The 22,797-nt window shown below is 39.0% G+C and overlaps 1 protein-coding gene across 1 annotated transcript; it reads right to left on the bottom strand.

The window, feature by feature from the left end:
• Positions 1-631: 631 nt before the first annotated feature.
• Positions 632-19,639, bottom strand: LOC147150372 (neuronal acetylcholine receptor subunit alpha-7-like). The gene is made up of 10 exons (XM_086025434.1): positions 19,585-19,639; positions 17,003-17,142; positions 16,241-16,285; positions 12,878-12,987; positions 9,606-9,685; positions 7,863-8,030; positions 6,715-6,909; positions 4,723-4,809; positions 2,723-2,832; positions 632-1,033 (listed from the first exon to the last, which is right to left on the bottom strand). Exons 1-10 carry the CDS (start codon positions 19,637-19,639, stop codon positions 632-634), a joined length of 1,392 nt encoding a protein of 463 aa, XP_085881560.1.
• Positions 19,640-22,797: the final 3,158 nt, after the last annotated feature.

Below are 22,797 nucleotides of genomic sequence, written 5' to 3' on the forward strand. Positions count from 1 at the left end.
CAGTATCAGGATTACTCACAGTACACGCTGTATTTGTCAGGCTTGGGGATTAACAGAATACATTTATCGGCATGACGTACTCAGGATACAAAGCAATGTAACAGTAGTTGTAGAACAAAAAACACAAAAAGATTACATATACATCAATTATAAATGAAACTGAATGATTTTGCAGGATTACATGTTGTTATTTTTTTAAGCGGGGAGAGAGATGCTGGCTGTTGAGTCCTCGCCAGCTTTCAAACTACCAGTAGTTGGCCACACATCTTTTCCCAGACTTAAGTGAATAACTGGTCACAATATAGATCCACCAACAATGTCATTTCTGTTTCAAGAAATGAGCCAAACCAACGGAGAAAAACTGTAACATATTTGGTATTGGAGGAATCCAAAAGTAATTAAAAGTAATGACGATACTTTGATATTATGGTACTTGAATTACATTAGTGACTACATTTTAATAGGTAACTCGTAACTGTATCGGAATAAATTTTTAAAGTAACCCGCCCAACCCTGGTATTTGGTGGTATGAGTCTCATATAGACCAGACTTTACTGTTTCTAGATGACCAAGGGCTTGAAAACTGGAAATTATGAGATAAATGATGCAAATGTTTGCTTTGACTGTGGCCTCAGTTTGGTTTTGACATAAGAATCCAACAGGTGCACAAGATAATGAATAGCAAGAAAATCACGGAACAAAGACGGTCAATCACAGCGGCAGCAAATTTCCAATCACTGCGCGTGGTCTCTCTCTGTTGCTGTTCACGGAAATGTTTGGCGATATCGCGCACTGCATCTAGGATATTGGCGAGGTCTGGTTCACTGCTGCTGACGGTAGAGCTTGGATCTTTGTTGAGGAGAAGGTCAGCCTCACCAACCCGTCCAGCCAACCCAGACCTGGCTGAGGTCGGGCGAACGCTCTCCGTTCTGGCTTTGAGGTCCATGCTGGTCGGATTGCTCTGTGTTTTGTCCTCACCTGGACGCTTCATGCGCAGAAAGCATGCACACCAATCAAATAGGACCACACGGATCTTTGGGATCAAACGACAAAGACAGATTCGACTCATTAACATTGTTCACATGAAATGCAATGCTGAATTATCCCATGCAGGATACCATCAAATCACTCTGCATCTCTTTCAGTAACCCAAATGTGTGAAAGTAGAACTACTACACGCGCTTTGTTTCGGCCACTGTCAGACTTCACAGCAAATAATGCTGTCAATAGCGTGTACACAACGGCTTGAAAAAATGGCGGACTGATGAAGGATCGACAAGTACTAATGCCGCTGACGGATGTGAAATCAGTTCTGTCTTTCCAAAATCAGTACTATATAGTTCAAAAATCGATCAATCCTTTATTTTTCAACATGATGCCTATTTCATGTCATTTGGCACGGACATGCAGTTATTCAAATAGTTATATAATATTTCAGATTGCATAGTTTTCGTGGGGCACCCTGTATAGTCATCACATAAAATGCCGCTGATTTTTTATGCTTAGTATAGTATAGTATAGTATGGCATGGCATGGCATGGCATGGCATAGCATAATGCATAGCATCTTTATAGAACCAAGACACATATTTCACATTGGAAAAAAAAATCACGGAACACCACTGTACAGAAAATTGGATACATTTTATTTACGTACTTCTGTCATCTATTGGAAGTGCATTTAATCGCTCTGCCTGCCATGTCATTGTCATTGCCAGAAGTTTTTTTGGGACAGAATATATATATATTTTTTTGTCCAAATAAGTGACATGGGCTAAATTTCCGCAGCACACCTGATGACCTCCCATAGCACACTAGTTGGGAATGACTGTAGTACAGTACTTTGCAGTATTCTGTTTATGAATTATCTTTAAGTTGTCAATCCACTGCTAATATATCTATATCTTTTTCAAATGCTGCCAACCGTTCTTACTGCAATACATAGATAATTTCCACATTGCAGTTCAGGTCAAAGAGATTTCAGCTCATTGGAAAACTTCAAGATCCTAGAATGGTGTTCCTCAATGTGTAAAGGTCTTATCTAAATAATGACACGTTTTATGGCTCACTAAACTGCAGCAAAAGGGTCCCCACTATGGTCAAATGAAGTTTATCATTTCTAGGTTTTACACAGATCTGATTAGCTGGATTGGATCGGCAGATATTTTACATTTTATGCAAAATCAGTGAACAGTTGTAATAGCATAATTCAGAGGTCAATCAATGACGTCACTGATCAGATCCACAAAATAAGACATTACAGCAAACACAATCTTGTTAGCTCTCAAGACGTTCCGTGCTACCATCTTTGATAATCCAAGGTTGGTCCGGATATACAGTCAGATTTTTATTTTTTAAATGTTAATGTTTAGGGGTTTCATTATTATTTTTTTTAATAATATTTCAATGGGGAATAGCAGGGGTCGACCCTACAGTAAATGAACAACTAAATTAAATAAATTGGATAGATCCATCTTCTAATCGGATCGGTTATCTTGTGTTTAAGGTAGCTGAATGGTAATTGGCTCTAAAATCCTGGGTGTAACCTAATAATTTGACACTTTCGCTGCTTAAAGGACCTACCTGCATGTTTTTGCCAATTAAAGACACAGGATTGGCATTTGATTCAAAGAGAAATAATAGTAATATGTAAAAGTCAAAATGAAAAAAATATGAAGTGTAGATGAGTTTCTGGTATAGGGCTCAATGAAATGGACACTCACCCACTTTGGCATCTTGGCTCCATTAGGGTCATGATGGTGAAATTGTAAGACCACAACCGTGACAGCCACAGAGAGTGCAACCATGACCATAGTGATGACAAAGTATTGAGCTGGAAAGGTGAAGACAGTGGAAAAAAGGAGTTGTTCATTCACCATCCATCATATACATACAGCATAAAACTTTTTCTGTTCAAAGTTAAGGTGGCGGGGGATTGGCGATGGTGATAGACAGATAGACGGACTGTCACATAGGTGGAATGCCACAAGCTGTTCATTTGCTCATTCAATCAACATACCTCAATTACAAGTCTACAATACATGCTGCAAAAATACTTTTAATACTTTTCAGCGGCCAACATTGAATGCCCATGACCTTCGATCCCTCAGCCAGTGCTGTATTAAAAACCAGGATCATTGTGTAAAGGATATTGCCACATGGGCTCAGGAGCACTTCAGTTAACACAGTCAGACACTGAATCTAAAAACGCAAGTCCAAACTCAACCATGCAAGTGAAAGCCATCTATCAACAACACCCACAAACGCAGATGGCTTGCCTAGGCCCAGGCTCTTCTGAGATGAAGTGATCCTAAGTGAAAACATGTGCTGTGAGTCTGATGAATCCACATTTCTAAATTGTTTTCAGAAATCATGGATCTTCAGGAAGGCCAGAGTCTGGATTTGAACCCACGACTTATGCACTGTGAGGTGGATGTGCTAACCAGTCTGCCACCGTGACACTGAGTCTGAAACTAATGATAGTTAAATGTGCTTTATTACTAAACCTCAAATCAACTAACCTGAAAACATTTACTTCATGTAAGTCATTTTTGAATGTTTGAACAAATATCTTTTCAAGTTGTCTCAAATAAAGACTTCAAGTTGGCAAAAATGTATTTTGGCTCATTTGCACAAAGGACAATTTATTCATCTACAACAAACCTTATATGCACATTTTTGGAATGCAGGAGGAAATCGGAGTACCATGAGAAAATCCATGCAAGCATTGGGAGAACATCCAAACTCCACATAGGAAGGCCAAAGCCTGGATGTCAACCCATGATTTCTGAACTGTGAGGCAGATGTGCTAACCACTCCGCACTGCCAAAGCAGCAATTATAAAATTTAATCAAATGCATTTTTTCACAGATTAAAACTAGCAGTGTCATTGTGAAAAAAGACAACCAATAACTGACGACACTTGTATATATTGGATGTTGCAGTGTTTTAATCAGTGGGGGGATGCAGAATTTCTTGGTTGTCTTTTTTTCACACTTTGATATGCTAAGCGCAGTGTTATAGTTGAAAGTGGACTAAGGCCTGCTCATCTTATTGTGTTTTTTTTTTAGTTAAATGCACATTTGTCTTATAATTCTCTATAAACAAGAACAGGAATGTTTTGTCCAACTGTATTCGGAGCATTGTTATTTAATTCCACTTCAATGTCAAACTGGAGGCACGGTTGTTGACTGGTTAGCACGTCTACCTGACATTTCAGAGATTGCGGGTTCATAAAACTCATGTCAAATTGCAAAGGATTATTTGCAATTAGTAGCACTCAATATGTTTAAGATCAAACCAATCACTTGGAAATAATTTGTTTGCTTCACCTTAATAAATTTGTTTCCATGAAGTTAAACATTTCAGGTAGCACTGAATACATTATTTACATCAATCAAATCTAAAATATTAGGTGTGACAATACTTCAGTTGTGTTGAGTTCATCCAATGTTTCTTTTTTTGTCAGTGTAGCGTAGATTATTCCGATTAGCTTTTACCATTTTTAAAAATAAGCAGGCTTTAAATATACAATGAATCAAACCTATCGTTTTCAATTGTAGGAGGAAGAGATGTGATATGTGGATACAAAGACAGGTGAACTATATCCCAGGGAAAACAAGAGCAGATGTGAAAGTTCAACGCAAAGTCACAATCAATTACAATGCGAGCCAGGTCTTCTTCAAAATTTTGGATGGCTGCTTAAATTATGGCACCCGCTTACCTATTAGAGGCACTGAGTCGGAACTGGCGGGAATCACCTGTGCACCTAACAGCATTAAGACTATTAGGGACAGCATGACTGTGATTCCTGAAAATACAACATCTCAGTTAATGTTTCAAAACCAAAACTGCATTGCCTTTGCATCTTAAGCCTGGTTCACACAGCAGGATTTTAAAATTGTCGGCCGACTTCCAAACTCTGAGAGACCCCGCACGTGACTAGAAAAAAATCATGCAGTTTTGAACGTACCGTGTGGTGTGCAGACACACAGCAAGATGAACACATCACACACAAACCGCATTCATTCAAAGATTCATTCAAGAAAATCCCGCAAAACCCCTCAAGATTAAACGAGACTTTGGAGTGAACAAACATAGCAAATGTAGACAGAAGAGGTCTCAGGTTGTGTTTTGGTGGTGGCGCTAGTTTGCAAATTATTTTTAGTAGAAAAATTAACAAGAAAAGAAAAGACGTTGGGCTCTGTGCGCCATGGCTGTTTTCATTTTGGATTCCCACCGCGCTTCTTCGCCGGCACGTCACCTCGCTTTCTGGCTGCTGGTTTGTCCTCGGGGCACAGCAGACACGGTGCGAAGTCGGAAGTCGGGCCAAGAAAATCCAACATGTTGAATATCACAGATTTGATGTTGGAAGTCCTTCCGAGAGGCCGAGATCAAGCTGAGCACACCACACATGGCAGGATTATGTGCTGAGCTTATCTTTGGAGCCATTACGCGAGTCTGCCCCAACCTACGATTGTCAGGAGGGGAGATTCGAGGCTAAAATTGGGCCGCTTATCCTACGTGTGAACCGGGCTTTACCCACAAACATGCAGAACAAGGTATCTCGTTGTGATGAAGTAACTTTAACCGTTATTTAAAAAGAAAAACAGATCAGTTCTACTATTTTTCATTCAGCCTCGAAGAACCTATTTACATTTTTTGAGGATCCAAATGAAGTGAGGAGATTTATATGCACTCTTCATTGTTACAGTCAACTTGTATTTAGACCAAGTAAGGAAGTGATCAACCAAATCCACAAATCGAGCTGTGCTTACAATGGTTGGCCTTGGAACACATTGTTTGTAAGTCAAACAATTATGACACACATTATTAGGTTTGGTATTGGCCTTGGTAATAGAATGTATTTTTTAGGTGAGGTCACAAAAACCTCCAGGTCAACTGAATACGAATTGTATCATGGGATTACTGAAGCGATATAGTAGTCTGATAAGGCTATCTACATTTTTGTATGCATTTAAAGTGAATTCAACCCAAACATATATTTTTCCAGAATATGTTCGATGCAGGCCCACTAGTTGAAATACGGCATTCTGATTAATAATGCGTTTGTGGAATATAAGTTAAGCAGTAAAATGCACCCGCTTTTAGCCATCTCAGGCGGCGGCCATTTCGTCACTTTTGTCGACTGAAAATGACATCCAAGTTACTCAGGGCTCAGATAACGACCAATCACGGCTCACCTGTTTTCTGAAGCTAAAAACAGGTGGATTTCCCGTACTCCACAGACGCAATATTAATCAGAATGCCGTGTTGGGACTAGTGGGCCTGCAGAACATATTCTGGAAAAAATATGTTTGGGTTGACTTCCTCTTTAACAATTTATTTACATATCCAAAACCACTATATCAACAAACAAAATGTGTAGATTTATTTGGTAAATTGGAAAAACAGGGTTAGGGTAGACAAATACTACCTTCTCAGTATCATCTCTTGCTTATTTCAGAACAGGTCAAACAAATGTGAAGCTCCAGCATGAACCCTACGTGGGCTCCCTTGCATTAGAGTTATGAGTAACCAACTTTATTAGTACAGGTCGCTGCACTGTCTGTAATATGATAAATATATTTTATAATGATCAGTTATAGTTTTCCATCTGAATGAAGAAAAGGCAATTAATGCAAAATTAAATTCCAGGGGAATCATCATATTTAGGTACAGAGAATTTGAATGAAATGAAAGTGAATTGCTCTACCCAGTGATATCTTCTTCCCCGAGTCAGCAGGCAGCAGGAAGACAAACAGGGCCAGAATGGAGATCAGCATACAGGGGATGAGCAGATTGAGTACATAGAAGAGCGTCCGTCTGCGCATCACAATGGTGTACGTGACATCGGGATATGGCTCCGGACAGCACTTATAAGTGTGGTTATTCTTCTTTCCTGTGACTTCTGTGACACCAAACGAAACATAACAGAGTCTACACTTGTTTAATGTAGTGAGTAATTATGTTTCAAGGAAACAACTCAGACTCCATGGGTCAGGGTTACCCCATGAGAAACTGTAAAAGTGTTTACATTATGTCATTGACAATGGTATAACTGGTCTAATTCAACATTGATACCTAAACTTTGCATTCAGCTAGTTGTCTGTGTTCCCACCCACAACAGTGCAACCGCCCATTTCTAACTGTGCACGTCTGAGAAAAATACCTAATAGAAAAGAAACCCCGCCCTTGCGCACAGTAAAGGCCAGGTTTTGCGCCGGACTACTTTTTCTTCTTCTTTTTTTAAACTTATTGTGGCCACACTTATTTAACTCTTGAGTGACGAAGAATAAATGCGTGTCATGTTGTGTAAATGTCTAGGTTGTTTAATAATTCCATATTGAATTATTGCAATTCAGCTCTTCATGGTAACCACTATTGGCAGACGCAATATAGACCTCATTTGATTTGAATTTTGTGCGCTCACCTCCACTATATGAGGAATTATAATTAACAGAGAACTAAAAAGTAATTTAAAAGTAATAAGTTACTTATTAGTCTACACAGACTGTAATATTATAAAGAAACATATTACTTTCAAATGCATCAACTAGTAAAATGTAACATATTACATTTTGGAAGTAACTTGCCCAACACTGTTCATTGTTGATCGACACTAACCTTATAGAGAAAATTTTGATTTTTGCACTGACAATTACAATTACAACCAATTACACTAGGCATAGTTAGGGGCATGTTTGTAAACTGCAGAAAATGCTGCCCAAGTCAAATGTAAACACAACATCTCCTATCGTCAAATCTGAGTTCGGTGCCTTTCCCTCAGCCCTCTCCCTCACCAATAAATCGATTATGTATTACAATCTGTGTTTGTGACACACAATTTAAAATTATTCTCACCAACAAGGTCCCACTTTCCATTTGGAACGTATTCACTGATGTCTGCCTCTCTCATTGTTAAATCCAAAGACCCCCCCCCATAAGTCCAGGAGCCAAACCTGAGGTCACATTTTTGGCTGTCGAAGGGGAACCAGCGGAGATTGATATAGCAGGTGCTCCTTAAGATCACTGACAGGGAAAGAAATGTGGAATAGGGGGGAAACAAAGGAGACACAGTGATGAGAAAAAAATCTACTCTCGAATCAAGAAAGTGGTTATATGCTTAAAATGAGACACTTAAAAGAGAAGTCAACCCAAACATATTTTTTTCAAGAATATGTTCCCAGCAGGCCCACTAGTTGAAACATGGCATTCTGATTAATTTTGTGTTCGTGTAATATAAATCAAGCAGCAAAATCCACTCGTTTTTAGCCATCTCAGGGGGCGGCCATTTTGTCTTCTGTCGACTGAAAATGACATCACAACTGCTCACAATGACCAATCATGGCTAACCTGTTGTCTGAATCTGAGCCGTGATTGGTCATTGTGAGCAGTTGTGATGTCATTTTCAGTCGACAGAAGACAAAATGGCCGCCCCCGGAGATGTCTAAAAACGACTGCATTACCTCTTATTCCACAACCGCAATATTGATCAGAATGCCCTGTTTCAACTAGTAGGCCTGCATAGAACATATTCCGGAAAAAAAATAGGTTTGGGGTGACCTCCTCTTTTAAAGAGGATGTCAATGCAAACCTTTTTTTTTTTCAAGAATATGTTCTATGCAAGCCCACTAGTTGAGATACAGCATTCTGATTAATATTGCGTTTGTTCAATATAAATTAAGCAGCAAAATGCATCCACTTTTAGCCATCTCAGGAGGCAGCCATTTTTCACTTGTGTCGACTGAAGATTACATCGAAGTTGTTCAGGGCTCAGATAACATCCAATCACGGTCCACCTGTTTTCTGAGGCAGAGCCATGATTGGTCTTTATCTGAGCCCTGAGCAACTGTCATCTTCAGTTGACAGAAGTGAGCGAGCTAAAAACTAGTGGATTTCTCATTCCACAAATGCAATATTAATCAGAATGCTGTGTTTAGACTAGTGGGCCTGCATAGAACATATTCTGGAAAAAATATGTTTGTGTTGACAACACCTATAAAAACAGCAAGAGGTATACTCTGACAACTTCTGGAGTTAAGTATTAAGCACTAATGGTAATAATAATAATAATAATAATAATAATAATAATAATAATAATATTAATATTAACAATAATAATAATATTGTGAAATTAGTTACCGGTAGTAATTATTCAGGAGGCAAGCACACTCCAAACTCCAACCCAAATTCAAGAAAAAATGTGAGAATGTGGTCTTGCTATGCATTGTTTATCATGAGGTTGATGTAGCACTGCCCGAAGCTCAGAATGAATTGAAATAGAAAAAGGATAAACGATTTGAAATTATAATCAATGACTAAATGATGATTATATATAATGGTATTCAGTGAAGGTTTATGTGGAAGACAGTTGACAAAGGCAATCAATACAGAAGGAACGTAGTGACAAAGGACAGTGCTTTTGTATGGCGAGGACAGAGGGAATAAGTCGTCTATCTTCTGTTGCTACATGCACACGCTTAAAAACATACAGCATTCAGCATGCAAAGGACTGTTTCATTGGCTCAAGTCTCAAAAGGGTATGATGAATAAATTGAAAGATACTTTTGTGCAAGTGCAAGTATGGACTGAATTTTTCCTTACCTTGTGGTAGATAGACAGCGATGCCTGAGGAGGTAACAACAACTTTGGCATCGAGGGTAGTATGAAATCCTTCTTCTGCACTGTGGATGGCAGAATAACATCAGTGGTTGTTGCTGCTTTATTTACAGTACTAGGCAATAGTTTGGCATATATGGTTCAATTTTTGACTGGTCCTAGAAACGAAGCAATTTCATCTTGCAAGCGCCACGGTTGTGAGCAACACTGAGCAAGCATGCTACGCAAATTACTGAACATTTGAATGATAATCATAATAAGAGAAAATGTGAAAATACCTGCACAATTCAGTTGAAAAACACACAAAAACTAAGCTTACACATGCGCTCTTTATGTTCAATGTATTTGTTTGGCAGTGATTGGAGTTCTCACTGACCTCTTCCCAGCAACATTCCTAATTTCTATATTCTTTTCTACAGCTGGCCTACAACAAGCAACACTCTGGTCCCCTGACCAGAACCACTCATATTATGAAATGCTCCAGTGGGACAAATTACAGACACGGCTTGCAATATTCACTTTACTGCTCTATCCGTCATATTGCACACTTACTCCACTTGATAGTATCTGATGAAGAAACTGCTTCTTACTTGACTTACTAACAAACAGTGAGCTTCTAGTGAATGATATACAAATCCTATTCCAAATCCTTATTTGTATGACAGTGTTATTGCACTAAAAATACCTAGTCAACTCATGTTTAGAAAACTCTCTAATAAAGACAAAGTCACTATACCTCACATAACAGTACTTAGTGTCATTCCATTAAATATCATATTTTATATGGTTACAAAACATTTGAGGACACAAAAGTGCACTGGATATTATGTATTGAGAGCACAGCCAATGTAGCGCCCTAGGCGAGATTTAATGACGGCCCCCTTCATCAATGATTTACATACACTTACATCCATCCATCCATTATCGATACCGCTTCTCCTCACATGGGTCGCGGGGCGTGCTGGAGCCTATCCCAGCTGTCTTCGGGCAGAAGGCGGGGACACCCTGAATTGGTCGCCAGCCAATCGCAGGGCACACAGAGACAAACATCCGCACCACAATCACAACTAGGGGCAATTTAGAGAGTCCAATCAACTTACCATGCATGTTTTTGGAATGTGGGAGGAAACCGGAGTACCCGGAGAAAACCCACGCAGGCACGGGGAGAACATGCAAACTCCACATAGGGAGGCCGGGGCCGGGATCGAACCCACGACCTCTGAATTGTGAGGCGGACGTGCTCACCAGTCGACCACCGTGCTGCCCCATACACTTACAAAATAAGTCAAATTTTTAACATTGACTTTAATTTACAAGATAACGCCATGCAAATTAAAATCTAAAATGGAACGAATCCTTAATTTCCTGACTGTTTCATTTTGTCAAACAAATCATGCTTGTGACTTGCTGTCACAACTGCAACACCTAATTGGACAAACCAAAAAAGAGATGAATGTCAATGTGCCCATCCCCTAAAGCAAGTGAGCAGTACACCTATCAGACAAAGGAGGGAGTATTTGTTAAACTCTAAAAACAGTTGGGTCAAAAATAACTATTTTTGGGTTAAATTTGACCCAATTATTGTGTTAAAAAAGGACCGACCCAGACTTGGGTCAATTTGAACCAAAAAACTGGGTTATTCAGTTTTGACCCAACTTTTAGGGTTAAATGAACACAACAAATTGGGTTATTCCATTTTGACCCCAAATTAAGGGTTAAATGAACACAAGAAATTGGGTCAAAACAATGCAAATAATTGTGTTATTCCACTATTTTATTTATTTATTTTCTTTATTATGCTAAGGATATTTTCCCCTTCCCCCACAATGTACTAAGTCAAAGTTTAAAAAAATTGTCTTTATCTTCAAGCACTTCATTCTTGATGTTGACGTAATTTCAGCAACAATAACAGTAGGGGATGATAGGCAAAAAAAAAGCTCAATTTAGCAAGGGGGGAAGTGGATTTTCGTATGGCCCACGAATCAGCCCTTATGCATGTGCCATGGTCACGAGGCAATCCAATTTCATCTCGACTTACTTGGTGACCCCTATATGTTAACATGGGTCCATCTTGAACAGTGTGTTGAGATATATTGACCTCTTGAGGAGAGTTGCGCTCAACACTTTTCAATCTCCAAGCAAGTTAACCAGAACCACTGGTAATCATAAAAATGTTCCTGTGGATTACCCAATATATAGTTAATTTAAACCAACAATTGGGTTAATTTTTAAGAAATAACCCAGAATTTTGACCCAACACAAACAATCCAAAAATTGGGTTAGTGAAATGACCCAACTGTTTTTAGAGTGTTTTATCATTGCTGTAATATACAATTGGACATTTCTTTAATTTTAATATATGCTGGCTTTCCCATCCACTTCCACAGAATATTTTGTCTGGATTTTATTCAATGATTACGCAACATTTTTTTTTGTGTATCTTTTTATTTGAACATTCAGTAGTTTGACACTTCATCAAGAAGTTTCATGGTTGAAATTAGTTACCGGCAATGAGTTGCATTAAGTACACAGGCATGAGCATAAGATTTAGGACTTAACAAGATAACATAACACGATAACATGAGAAAATATGTTTTTGTAAATGTGTAAGTAGTAACTAGAAACAAACAATTCTGACATCTTTAGATTTACTCCACAACAAATGAGGCTGCTACTGTTGTTTTAGCCTTTTAGTTTAAAAGTGAATAATGTTATTATTAGGGATGTAACGATTCACTCAAGCCCCAATTTGATTCAATTTTCAGCTTCCAATTTTCAATTCAATTTTATTTATTCATTTTTTAAATCGCTACCATCATAGCTGTCAACCCGGGGGTGTACTGAATCTTACAAATGTTGTAATTTGCCCGTACAGGTTTGTATATAATTTTCCACATTACACATTATTTTCGAATGGCTGCTGTCACGTGAATTGGAAATCCGCTTAAAAAAATTTGTTTTTTTTAAATTGCTTATTTTGTTTAAATTTACTCTTGTTTCCTTTTGATTTGAAAGGTACTGTAATTATATTGCAGTTGAATTTTTGAAGGTGATTTTTGGTGCCCCCTGGAGTCCAAGGCACCCTTAACATATGCCTAATGGGCGAGCTGGCCCCTTTGAGGGCCCACATGAAAAACAACAACATTCTTACTACTGCTACTATTACTACTACTATAAATGACAGTAATACACTTTGCCAGCATTTGTGTATTCCATTCAACATGCAGCAGATCTGTCAATACTAGCACCAACTGTACCTGTTATAAAGGACAATATCTGGCTTCCAAAGGAGAGCACCAGGAAATCGTAGAGCATCCAACCCATTATACTCGGATGCATCCCACTGTAGTTTATAGTCATTCCAGGACTGTGGAGCAGAGAATTAGTGTATTCAGTATTTCTTCACACTTCACATACGCATAGAAACATAAAGGTGAGTTCAAGCCTGTTCGGGAATGTGTGTCTCCAAGGGGTGTTCCAGAAAGCAGGTTATGTGAAAACTCGGAGTATGTTAACCCTGAAATGTGGGAAATTGAATTTTCTGGTCCAGAAAGACAACAAAGAGAGAGTTCTGAGTCACCTAGTTAGTTACAATGTTAACATACTATGAATTTAACGCGCTCGCTAGTAGGTTTTGTATACTGTATGTTTTGTATGTTGTATTGGCCTCCTCCCGGCTGAAGCAAACTTGTTTCTTATCTATCTATGCGATTCCATCAAAATTGAGCACAACTAAATCTAAAATGAACTGCTGGCATTCTGAGGCAAATTTCTCATTGAACAGTATTGCTTTTAATCAAACATATCTTGATAAAATTCTCCGACCACATTTGCATTGACATCGGTGCAAATTTTGTGCATCGTACATTTTTTTCTTGCTAATGAAAGTTGCCATATACTTTGCATTGACACAACTGTGTTCCATTAAGTTATCACACGCTGCTGTTCGAACTAGGACCAGTCCAATTCAAGGGTGGGCACAGTACAGGGGGGCAGCTCCAATGGCATTTAATCTGGACTGCTGAATTTTTACATTTTTAAGAGTCACATTTATTTGTTGCATTAATTCAGCCAATTTTCCTAAAATGCCTTAATTAAATGTTTTTTAATTCCGTTGGTATTCCTTTGTCTCATTAAATGATTGTTTGATTGGTTGAATATTAATAAAATTGATTACATTTGCATTTAAAGCAGAAGTCAAGTCAAACTAAACGCAATATCGTGATTAATATTGCTTTTCGTAGAATAAGAATTAAACACATAAATCCACCCGTTTATAGCCATCAAAGGAGGCTGACATTTTACGCATCACCACTGCCTGCTGCCAACTAAAATTGTTGTTAAAATGCCCACGGGCCTGCAGCATGTGACCAAACCCAGACAATAGGTAAGCCGTCTGCCTCTCGCCCAAGGTCAGCTGGGCTAGGCTCCAGCACACCCAAATGAGGATAAGTGGGATAGAAAATGAATGGATGGATGTTAAATATCAATTAGTATGAATTAAATCTAGGTGGGGTACAGTCATGTCCAAGCGAGAGATAACACCGCCCTTTGTTGTGACAAAAAAAAATCACCTGACGAAAACCTCCAATCAGAATCACTGGGAAAATGTTGAAGCGCCACAGCTGCTATCTGCATCAGATCAGATTTCAGTTAGGAGGTTTTGCGTTTGGCCATCAATCAGTAACTCCTGGTGGAGTCTCTTGCAGCTGCTATGTGAGGATATAAGGTTGATTTGATCTGCTTTCTGAAGAATTTTTAGCTCATCTGTAAAGTGTTTTAAACAGCACTAAAAATGTGCTAGTGGCTGCCATGTTTTTGAGATCGTTTAATTTGATTATGATTCGTTCATCTTGATTGGGCCAGCCAGAGCAGTTACGGAATATCCATGTATCTATCCATACATTTGCATCAATTATTTTATTTCCTGTTTCTTGAAACTGTTCAAAATACTATATTCATTGTTAATGGGCTTATATTATGATTGTTATCGAGCAAAAGTATACATTCATTGAACAAGATATTGCGGTATGTGATGTTTCTATTTAGTTTTTCATTGGTTAATATTTCTAATAAATGAGTTTGATATAGCCCATAATATTGGACATAACATGTGCAAAGCACAGGCAAAATGATGGGCTGCTTACCCTTTTTTGATGGTCCGTCCTCCGTCCTTCGTCTGCGACCTGGGTACCCTTGTCCCTCCGCCCTTATTCATAAAAATAATCGACCCCGTCTGTCCTCGGCCTTTTAAAGTGCTTCCGTCCTTACATTCCGTCAGTCGGCCCCCCGAAAATAGCCCTCATAGCCCGCCAGGGAGTAAAATGGCATAATCCATGGTATTACATATGTTGAACCACTAGAGGGCAGTGCAATGTTACTGCAGGAAAGGCACATGAAGAACAGAGGTCTTGCTTTTTAAATGAAGCCAACGCAACGCAAAAGTCAGTACTTGACCCTTTAGGGATGAATAGAGAGAAAGACGAAAATCCACTTCTATCCTTGCTTAGTCCGTCATTTTTAAAAGACTTCTCATCCTCCGTCCGTCCACAAAATGGGTGTCTGTCCGTCCCAGGCGAACGGACCGAATGCCCTTCTCTGCTCTGATGGCTGTTATTAAATTTGTATACAGTGGTGCCTTGTGATACTAGTTTCATTTGTGTCGGGATCACACTGGTAACTCAAAACACTCATATCACAACTATCTTTTCCCATTAATATGAATAAAAATGCCATTAATCTATTACATTGCCGGATAAAACATCAAAAATATGTTATCATGTCTATTTAATGATGGAAAATAGCACTTGATAATATTGTACTTGTATTTAATTGATGTCACACTGCATCAATTAAAAGCTCCTTCTGATGTGCCTGCCTTGGCCACCTGACGATAGTAAAAGCTAGACAGATACATATACTGATCAATGAGGCGTTATTATGAATCCTACTTAAGTTCCAGGCAGTCCTTACCAGTCACGACCTGCCTAGGACTCTAGTGGGATTCATAATAACGTCCTAACTCCTCTCTGAGCTCATCAGTACGGCACGAATAGTTATTCAATGAAGACGATAAAGAGTATATGACTGTGACTACTGTTATATTGTCTAGCTACATGTTTTTGCTGAACCATTTGTGTTCAATCCGTTGCTTAATGCCCGTATCCTACCGAGCGTATTTGCGAAGGTAGCAAATGTTGATTTTTTTTTTATAGGGTTCATTGAAGGTCACAAAGGGTCGCAAGGACGTTCAAAATTTCTTGATGACAAGAAAAACAGTTTGAGACTGTTAAACTGTTTGCGGAAGTTTAATAATGACAGATTTTTGATATACAGATATATATTGTCATTTAAAATGAATAGCCGTTTCTTATGAATACAGAATGTCAATACTTTTCCCACCTCTGCTTGCAAGTCAAAGTAAAACAAAATCAGTCTAAAGAAATAATCTAAAAAAATCCATGAAGCACTAAACTCTCAGGACACCACTGTACCTATTTGTTGTAAAATCAAAACATTTTACAATCTTCTTAGGCTATATGAGAGCCCAATTGTTGCCTAAAATGGCATCTATCACCAAAGCAACACTTACGGTAAGTAGTAGGACTTGGAAACCTTACCAATTGTAGCCAAATATTGGTTGTCAACACCCGGTTCATCTCATCCTGTGAGGAAGAAAAAAGAGTTTTACTTTTTGGGGCTACTATAGACCTTCAAAGTTTAATATTGGTATTTAATTATGCTGGGCTGGCATTTGATATACTGGGCTCTAATTTCGTAGACAGTTCAGGCGTAAAAACTGACACATCTTGATTTTAGTGCCGATGCAAGGCTTGTTTAGCGTGTTTGGGAATTTGGCAGATCATGTTGCACCTTGCTGGTCCCAGCAGACTGAGGGTGTTTTCTTTCACACGCCCACGGCATACCTGACAATTTGCTGGCTGAAAGTAAACTTTTACACCTACTGGAAGCGGGTGTAAATTGTGGCGCAGGTGGTGTAACGCAATTTTGTTGAATTTGATTGAGATGCAAGCAGACAGATGTTGCACTCTCGGCACATGTGTGGTGGATGTCATCGTATTTCATTCATAGACAGGACAACAGCATGCGTTTGTAGGATGCGCTATCGAGCCTTCTTTTTTAAATCGCAAAAGACCCTCTAAAAAAAAAAAAAAAAAATAAAAAAAATATATATATATATATATATATATATATATAGATAGATAGATAGATATAGATACATATATAGATAGATATAGATAGATATATAGATATAGATATAGATATAAATATATATTTTTTTGCCAAGCTTGATATGTGTGCTAAGTTTCATGTTTTCATGTGTCCTAATAGTAATTTAAAAAATACATAAAAATACACACCAAATCCATGATCTTCCTGAGGTGGATGCCAACTTCGACATTGAGAATCTGAGACTCAGTGACAACTGGTGTCTCCAGTGCCATGTAATTTTTCAACAGGTCTTTCATCAGTCTTTTCTCATCTAGCCCTTGAATAGAAACTATGAAACATAGATACATATATATATTAGACAATTTTTGTGTAAATTATCACAATTTTCGATTGGCAGTCATTTCTGTTGAACAAAACACTTTGTAAATGTGTGTTTGTAAAGGTGCTATATGTAAAAAAGTTACAATTATTGTTTGAATAGCAACCCTAACTTGTGTAATACAATGTCCTGAGTTTGAGCCTGAACCACTCCTCTATCTCATAATTTAATTGTGTGGCTCATCATCTTTATTCCTTCATAGTTCCCACAACTCTGCACGTCGCCTTTTTTCTTAAAAAATGGGCACCAGCATACTTTAGCTCCATTTCTCATCCCTCCTAGATGCTTTCATACCTCCACAGGTATGTTATCTGGACCAACTGCCTTTCCATTTTTCATCCTCTATAATGTCTTTCTACTTCAACCCTTACAAATTTCTTGGTCCACCACAACTGCCTCTTCTACTCTTCCTCCTATATAATTCTCCTGAATCCTAAACTCCTTCCAATATTCTTTCCATCTATCCAGTGCACTACTTGCAGAAGTCAACACATTTCCCTCTCCATCCTTAAAAAGGGGAGGTCCACGCAAACACTTTTTTTTTCAAGAATATGTTCTATGCAAGTCCACTTGTTGAAACAAGGCATTCTGATAAATATTGCGTTTGTGGAATAAGCGTTAATCCACTCGTTTTTAGCCATCTCTGGGGGCGTCCATTTTGTCTTCTGTCGATTGAAAATGACATCACAACTGCTCACAATGACCAATCACGGCTCAGATTCAGAAAACAGGTCAGCCGTGATTGGTTGGTGTGAGCAGTTGTGACAAAGCCCCAGAGATGGCTAAAAACTAGTGCATTTTGCTGCTTAATTTATATTCCACAAACACAAAATTTATCAGAATGCCGTGTTTCAACTAGTGGGCCTGCTCGGAACATATTCTTGAAAAAAATATGTTTGGTTTGACTTCCGCTTTAATCACCCTAACCTGCTACACATCCTAATAATCTCTATCTCTTTGTCTGGCCAACCTTCATAGATCTCTCTCATTATATACTGTACGTTACAACCTGACATACATTGTCTCCCCCCCTCATTTCTCCCAGTGTCCAATTTGTTCTACGCTAACCTTATGACACAGCATCTTTAAATTCTGACTGGCACGCTCACTCTTTTGCTGGAGAGCGCTGATGACTGGAGCATGTGAGATGCATGCCCTCATTCTTCATGCAGAGAAACACAGGTTAAACTGTTTTTCCTGTGGACCTGCACAAAAGGCTTTGGCTATCCTTTAATTGTTGTTTGTTTATTTTTTTCCATAAAGCAAAAGGAAGTGCACGGAACTGAACTTATTGAACACACATTAGGCTATACTTGAAAAACAAGTGGTTTCTCAAATGTTTTAGTATTTTAATACTTGTTGTAAAGTGATAACCTTGAAGTAGTACCTCGTAGTTTCTGGACAGTAATGGAAAAAAACAAGTTTTCATTTTGTGCACTTTGTTTATTTAAGAAAACAATCTAGATTTTGATCATGTTTAGGGAAAAAGGAGAATTTTCTATTCACCAATAAACTTTAATACTGTCATAATTATTTCCTTGCTTTTAACTGTTTGATAATAATAAAAAAAAGGAAACATAACAAAACAGAACAATTCACAACAAGTCTCAGAACTCAGAACAATTAATTGAGGTTTAACAATTTGATTATGCATCTGCCTTAATTATTGAAAATCATTTAACTTTAATAATATAAAAATAATAATCATTATTATTACTGGTATTGGCAATACTGGCCCTGTATTTATTGTATTTTGGACTTTACATGGCTTCGTTGTATGAGTCGGACCAGGCACTAAACGCATCATGAAGTAGAAAGACATATACTGTATAAGTCGCTCCAGAGTATGAGTCGATCTTTTGGGTGGAATATACAAATAACAAAACACTTTGTTCTTCTTGATGTAAGATGAAGAAGAACTTCTCCTTCGTCGACGCATAAGAAGTAGTCATGGCAACCAGCATTCTGCTTCCATACACTATAACAAGGATTTAGAGAGCTAACAAGGACCACAATGTGACACGGGATTCTACTTAAGGTAAGCCATTTTAAACTAAAAAGAAAAACCTTAAAACGTAGTTAGAGGCGGGAAGTTTCTCAGGTGTCGTTTTCTGTCACTCTTACGCCCGGCCTAACATCAAGAAATTGTGTGTTTTCGGAGGCAGACTGAAGTACTGGGCTCCTGCAATGCTTTTTGTGGGCATTCTGAATAACTGAACGGCACATTTGAACAGCGATTTGAGTTTCCATTTAAACAGGAATACCGGTAATAGTGAAAGAGCAATACACCACAGTGACTGCAAGAAAAAGTGACTACAAAAAAATATGGTGGAAATTCCACATCAGTGAAGTAATATGACAATTTGTTGAATAACCAAACTGGCAGCTTACCTTGCACTGTGCATGCACTCACTAGCAGAACAAACAGAACATCATATGGAGCCATGATGGCCTGGAACTGGAATTAGAGTAGTGTGGACTTCAGTGGGATGGTTTCTTTATAACAACTGTGTGACCATCTATGCGTTTTTTACTGTAGAATGACTCCTCCTCCTAGGTTACAAACATTAATATGGCACCCCTACTACATTGAATAATCAATGCTTGAAAATGTCCTTGATAAGGAAAAGGTTGCTACTTGCACAAATAAATATTCGTCAAATTATTTATCATTTTGTAGAGGCCCGTATGAAAAACGTATTTTTGCAGCATGTTGTGCAATACACTTGAGCAAGAGCTGGATGTAACCGGAGACCACCTCATCCTGAAGTCAACATACTCAATGGGAAACATATGTGGATGTCACCTTCACTGTGAAACAAGGTTTGCAGACTTTAAATGTGATGGCAACCATGAATATTTAACACACCGTACAGTGGTACCTACCACAATCTGTTTTGTTCCTTACACTCTTCAACTTCCATTTTTTTCATCTAATGTCATACCACCATCCTTCGGAACATGCAACGACACGGTACAGTGAAACAGTAAAATCAAGGACATCTTATTGAATAGCAATAGCAAACAAGTCTAGAGGGAGTATGAACTTATGAGCAGAGGTTTTGAAGTTCGGCTATAAAGGCAGAAATGGAGACTGTGTTGCCCTGGTCAGGTGTTTGTAAGTTCCATTGGATTGGAACAAGCAGGGGTGGGGTGGCCGTCGTGGATTTCAGGAAAATATGTGAAGTGCCTCGAACGGCCGGTGCACTGTCAGGTCGATCCTGGCCATCGCGGCCACCAGCAGCCGTCCATTCCGGTGCGCACACACCCTTGAGCCCTGAGCAACTGTGACGTCATCTTCAGTCGACAGAAGTGACAAAATGGCCGCCACTGAGATGGCTAAAAGTGGGAGCATTTTGTCGCTTAAAGTGGAAGTCAACGCAAACATGTTTTTTTCAAGAATATGTTCTATGCAAGCCCACTGTTTGAAACAGGGCATTCTGATAAATATTTCGTTTGTGGAATAAGTGTTGATCCACTTGTTTTTAGCCATCTCGGGGGGGGCATCCATTTTGTCTTCTGTCGACTGAAAATGATATCGCAACTGCTCACAACGACCAATCACAGCTCAGATTCAGAGAACAGTTCAACCGTGATTGGTCGTTGTGAGCAGTTTTTTACATACCTGTATATCTTGCATGTGTTTTGGTCCAAGACCATTTAAAGATTTAGAGACCAGCAGCAAGATTTTCAAATCTATTTTTTGACTCACTGGAAGCCAGTGTAGTGATATGAGGACAGGTGTGACATGGTCCACAGTTTCCTGGTGTTTGTAAGGACTCTGGTAGCAGCATTTTGGATCAGCCTGATTGATTTTATATTAAGACCTGTAAAGACACCATTACAGTAATCTAGCCTCCTGAAAAGAAAAGCATGAACAAATTTTTCTGTGTCTGGTTGAGACAGAAAGCTACTTTATTGTTATAAATCTCTGCAGTGTTCACATTTTGAAATGATCACTTATATAACATTCCTCGAAAGTCACAATGTCCCATCACTGGTGAGCTATTTTTAGATCAGGCTAGCGAGCCACTTATGTGGTCTTTGAGGGCCACCTGGTGCTCGCGGGCACCACATTGGTCACCTCTGCATTCGACTTTCTGCACCTGTAGTCTCTGTAGTACCCGAGCTTCTTGGCATCATTAAAGAGACACTTGGGTGAGCTTAACATTGGCACTTATATAATAGGTTTGGATGTAAAAATGACATTAGTACTAAATTGCCAACCTCAAAAGACTCTGTACTGATTTAAGTCTTTTTTGTGATTAGGTTTACGACAAATATCCACAACCCAAAAAGGAACGTGGCTTATGTTATGTTTTCGGTGTCAGCGGTCTACGTCACACGAGGAAGGCATGCTTGGTAATATTGCTCGCTTTGTGAGTTCTGTTGTCTAAAGCAGTGACCAATTGCCACCAAACTACAGATGCACATTACTACTCTTGTCCACCTCAACCTGTGAAAGTATAAAAGTGTTCTGCACAATAGTTGGGATTTATTGACACAAAACGTGATCTCATCATGATCACCTCCACAAAATCAAAAATACCGTGGCGATTGCTCCTCCACTTTCACAAGCTGAAGCGGACAAGAGCATGAATGCGCACACGAACCCCGACTGGTTATATTTCGGACATTTAGCGACGCTAAACTCGTGTCTCAGGAGGGAGAGAGAAGGCAGCTTGCTGCAGGCAGATTGGAGCTTTACATCCCCTTCTTCCCTCCCCGGCTAAAGGTAGCATAATGGTACGGCTAATAGCAACAACTAGCTTCAGGTCGTTAAAACAAAAGGCGTTAGCACAACAACATTAGCTCCTTACTGTCCGCCCAGCGTGTGGAGGTGAAGATGAGCCTGTGTCTTCATGTCACCTCACAAGCAGTCGCGCGCGGTGTCCCTGCTTTTTGCTTGCAGCCGCCCCTTGTGCATGAGTGAAGCGGCGTGAGAGTGACAAAAGCCCTCATCGAACAATGAACGAAAAGTTCCAGCGAGGTTGACTGCACAGCCGAGTGTGGCTGCATTGGAACGTGCCATTTCACCTGTTACCTTCCAAATTGGACGGCACGTTGTAAGACGAAAAACTGTGACCATTCCTCAACCAAATAAATGTGCACGTGTACTCATTCCCACTTAAGTCTCTGTAAATATCCTGACTGGTGTGTAATGCCTCAAGCGTCCTAACCGTGATCAGCAAAGAGGCATTTTATTTATTTATTTATTTTTTTAAGCAAAGAAGAAGTAGGCTGGTTCCATCCTATGTAGCTCTGCTGACTTCCACATTTCCTCATTCTCATATAAATCAGCCACGGAGAGGTTAATCCTTTTGATATGTTGAAGTGGGCATTAGTAGAGATGTCCACATACATTTTGGTGCCAATTGATCGCCGTTTTTGGACATTATAAGTAATAAAAGAACAATGATTTCCAATGGAGGGTTTGGAATCGGTTCCTCGCGTGACCGAACAAGGATAGAACGGTAGGGGGCGCGGCCATTGTGCTCATTAACAAGGGGCGTTATTCATGGACTCACTTATTTCCTAATTTCTCCAAAATGAATGGATAAAATAGAAAATAACAACTCTTTTCATTTTCCTGATCAAAAAATA

The sequence above is a fragment of the Filicampus tigris genome, chromosome 3 (genome assembly GCF_054856515.1).
Source record: "Filicampus tigris isolate MCC_2025a chromosome 3, RoL_Ftig_1.0, whole genome shotgun sequence".
Classification (NCBI taxonomy): Eukaryota; Metazoa; Chordata; class Actinopteri; order Syngnathiformes; family Syngnathidae; genus Filicampus; species Filicampus tigris.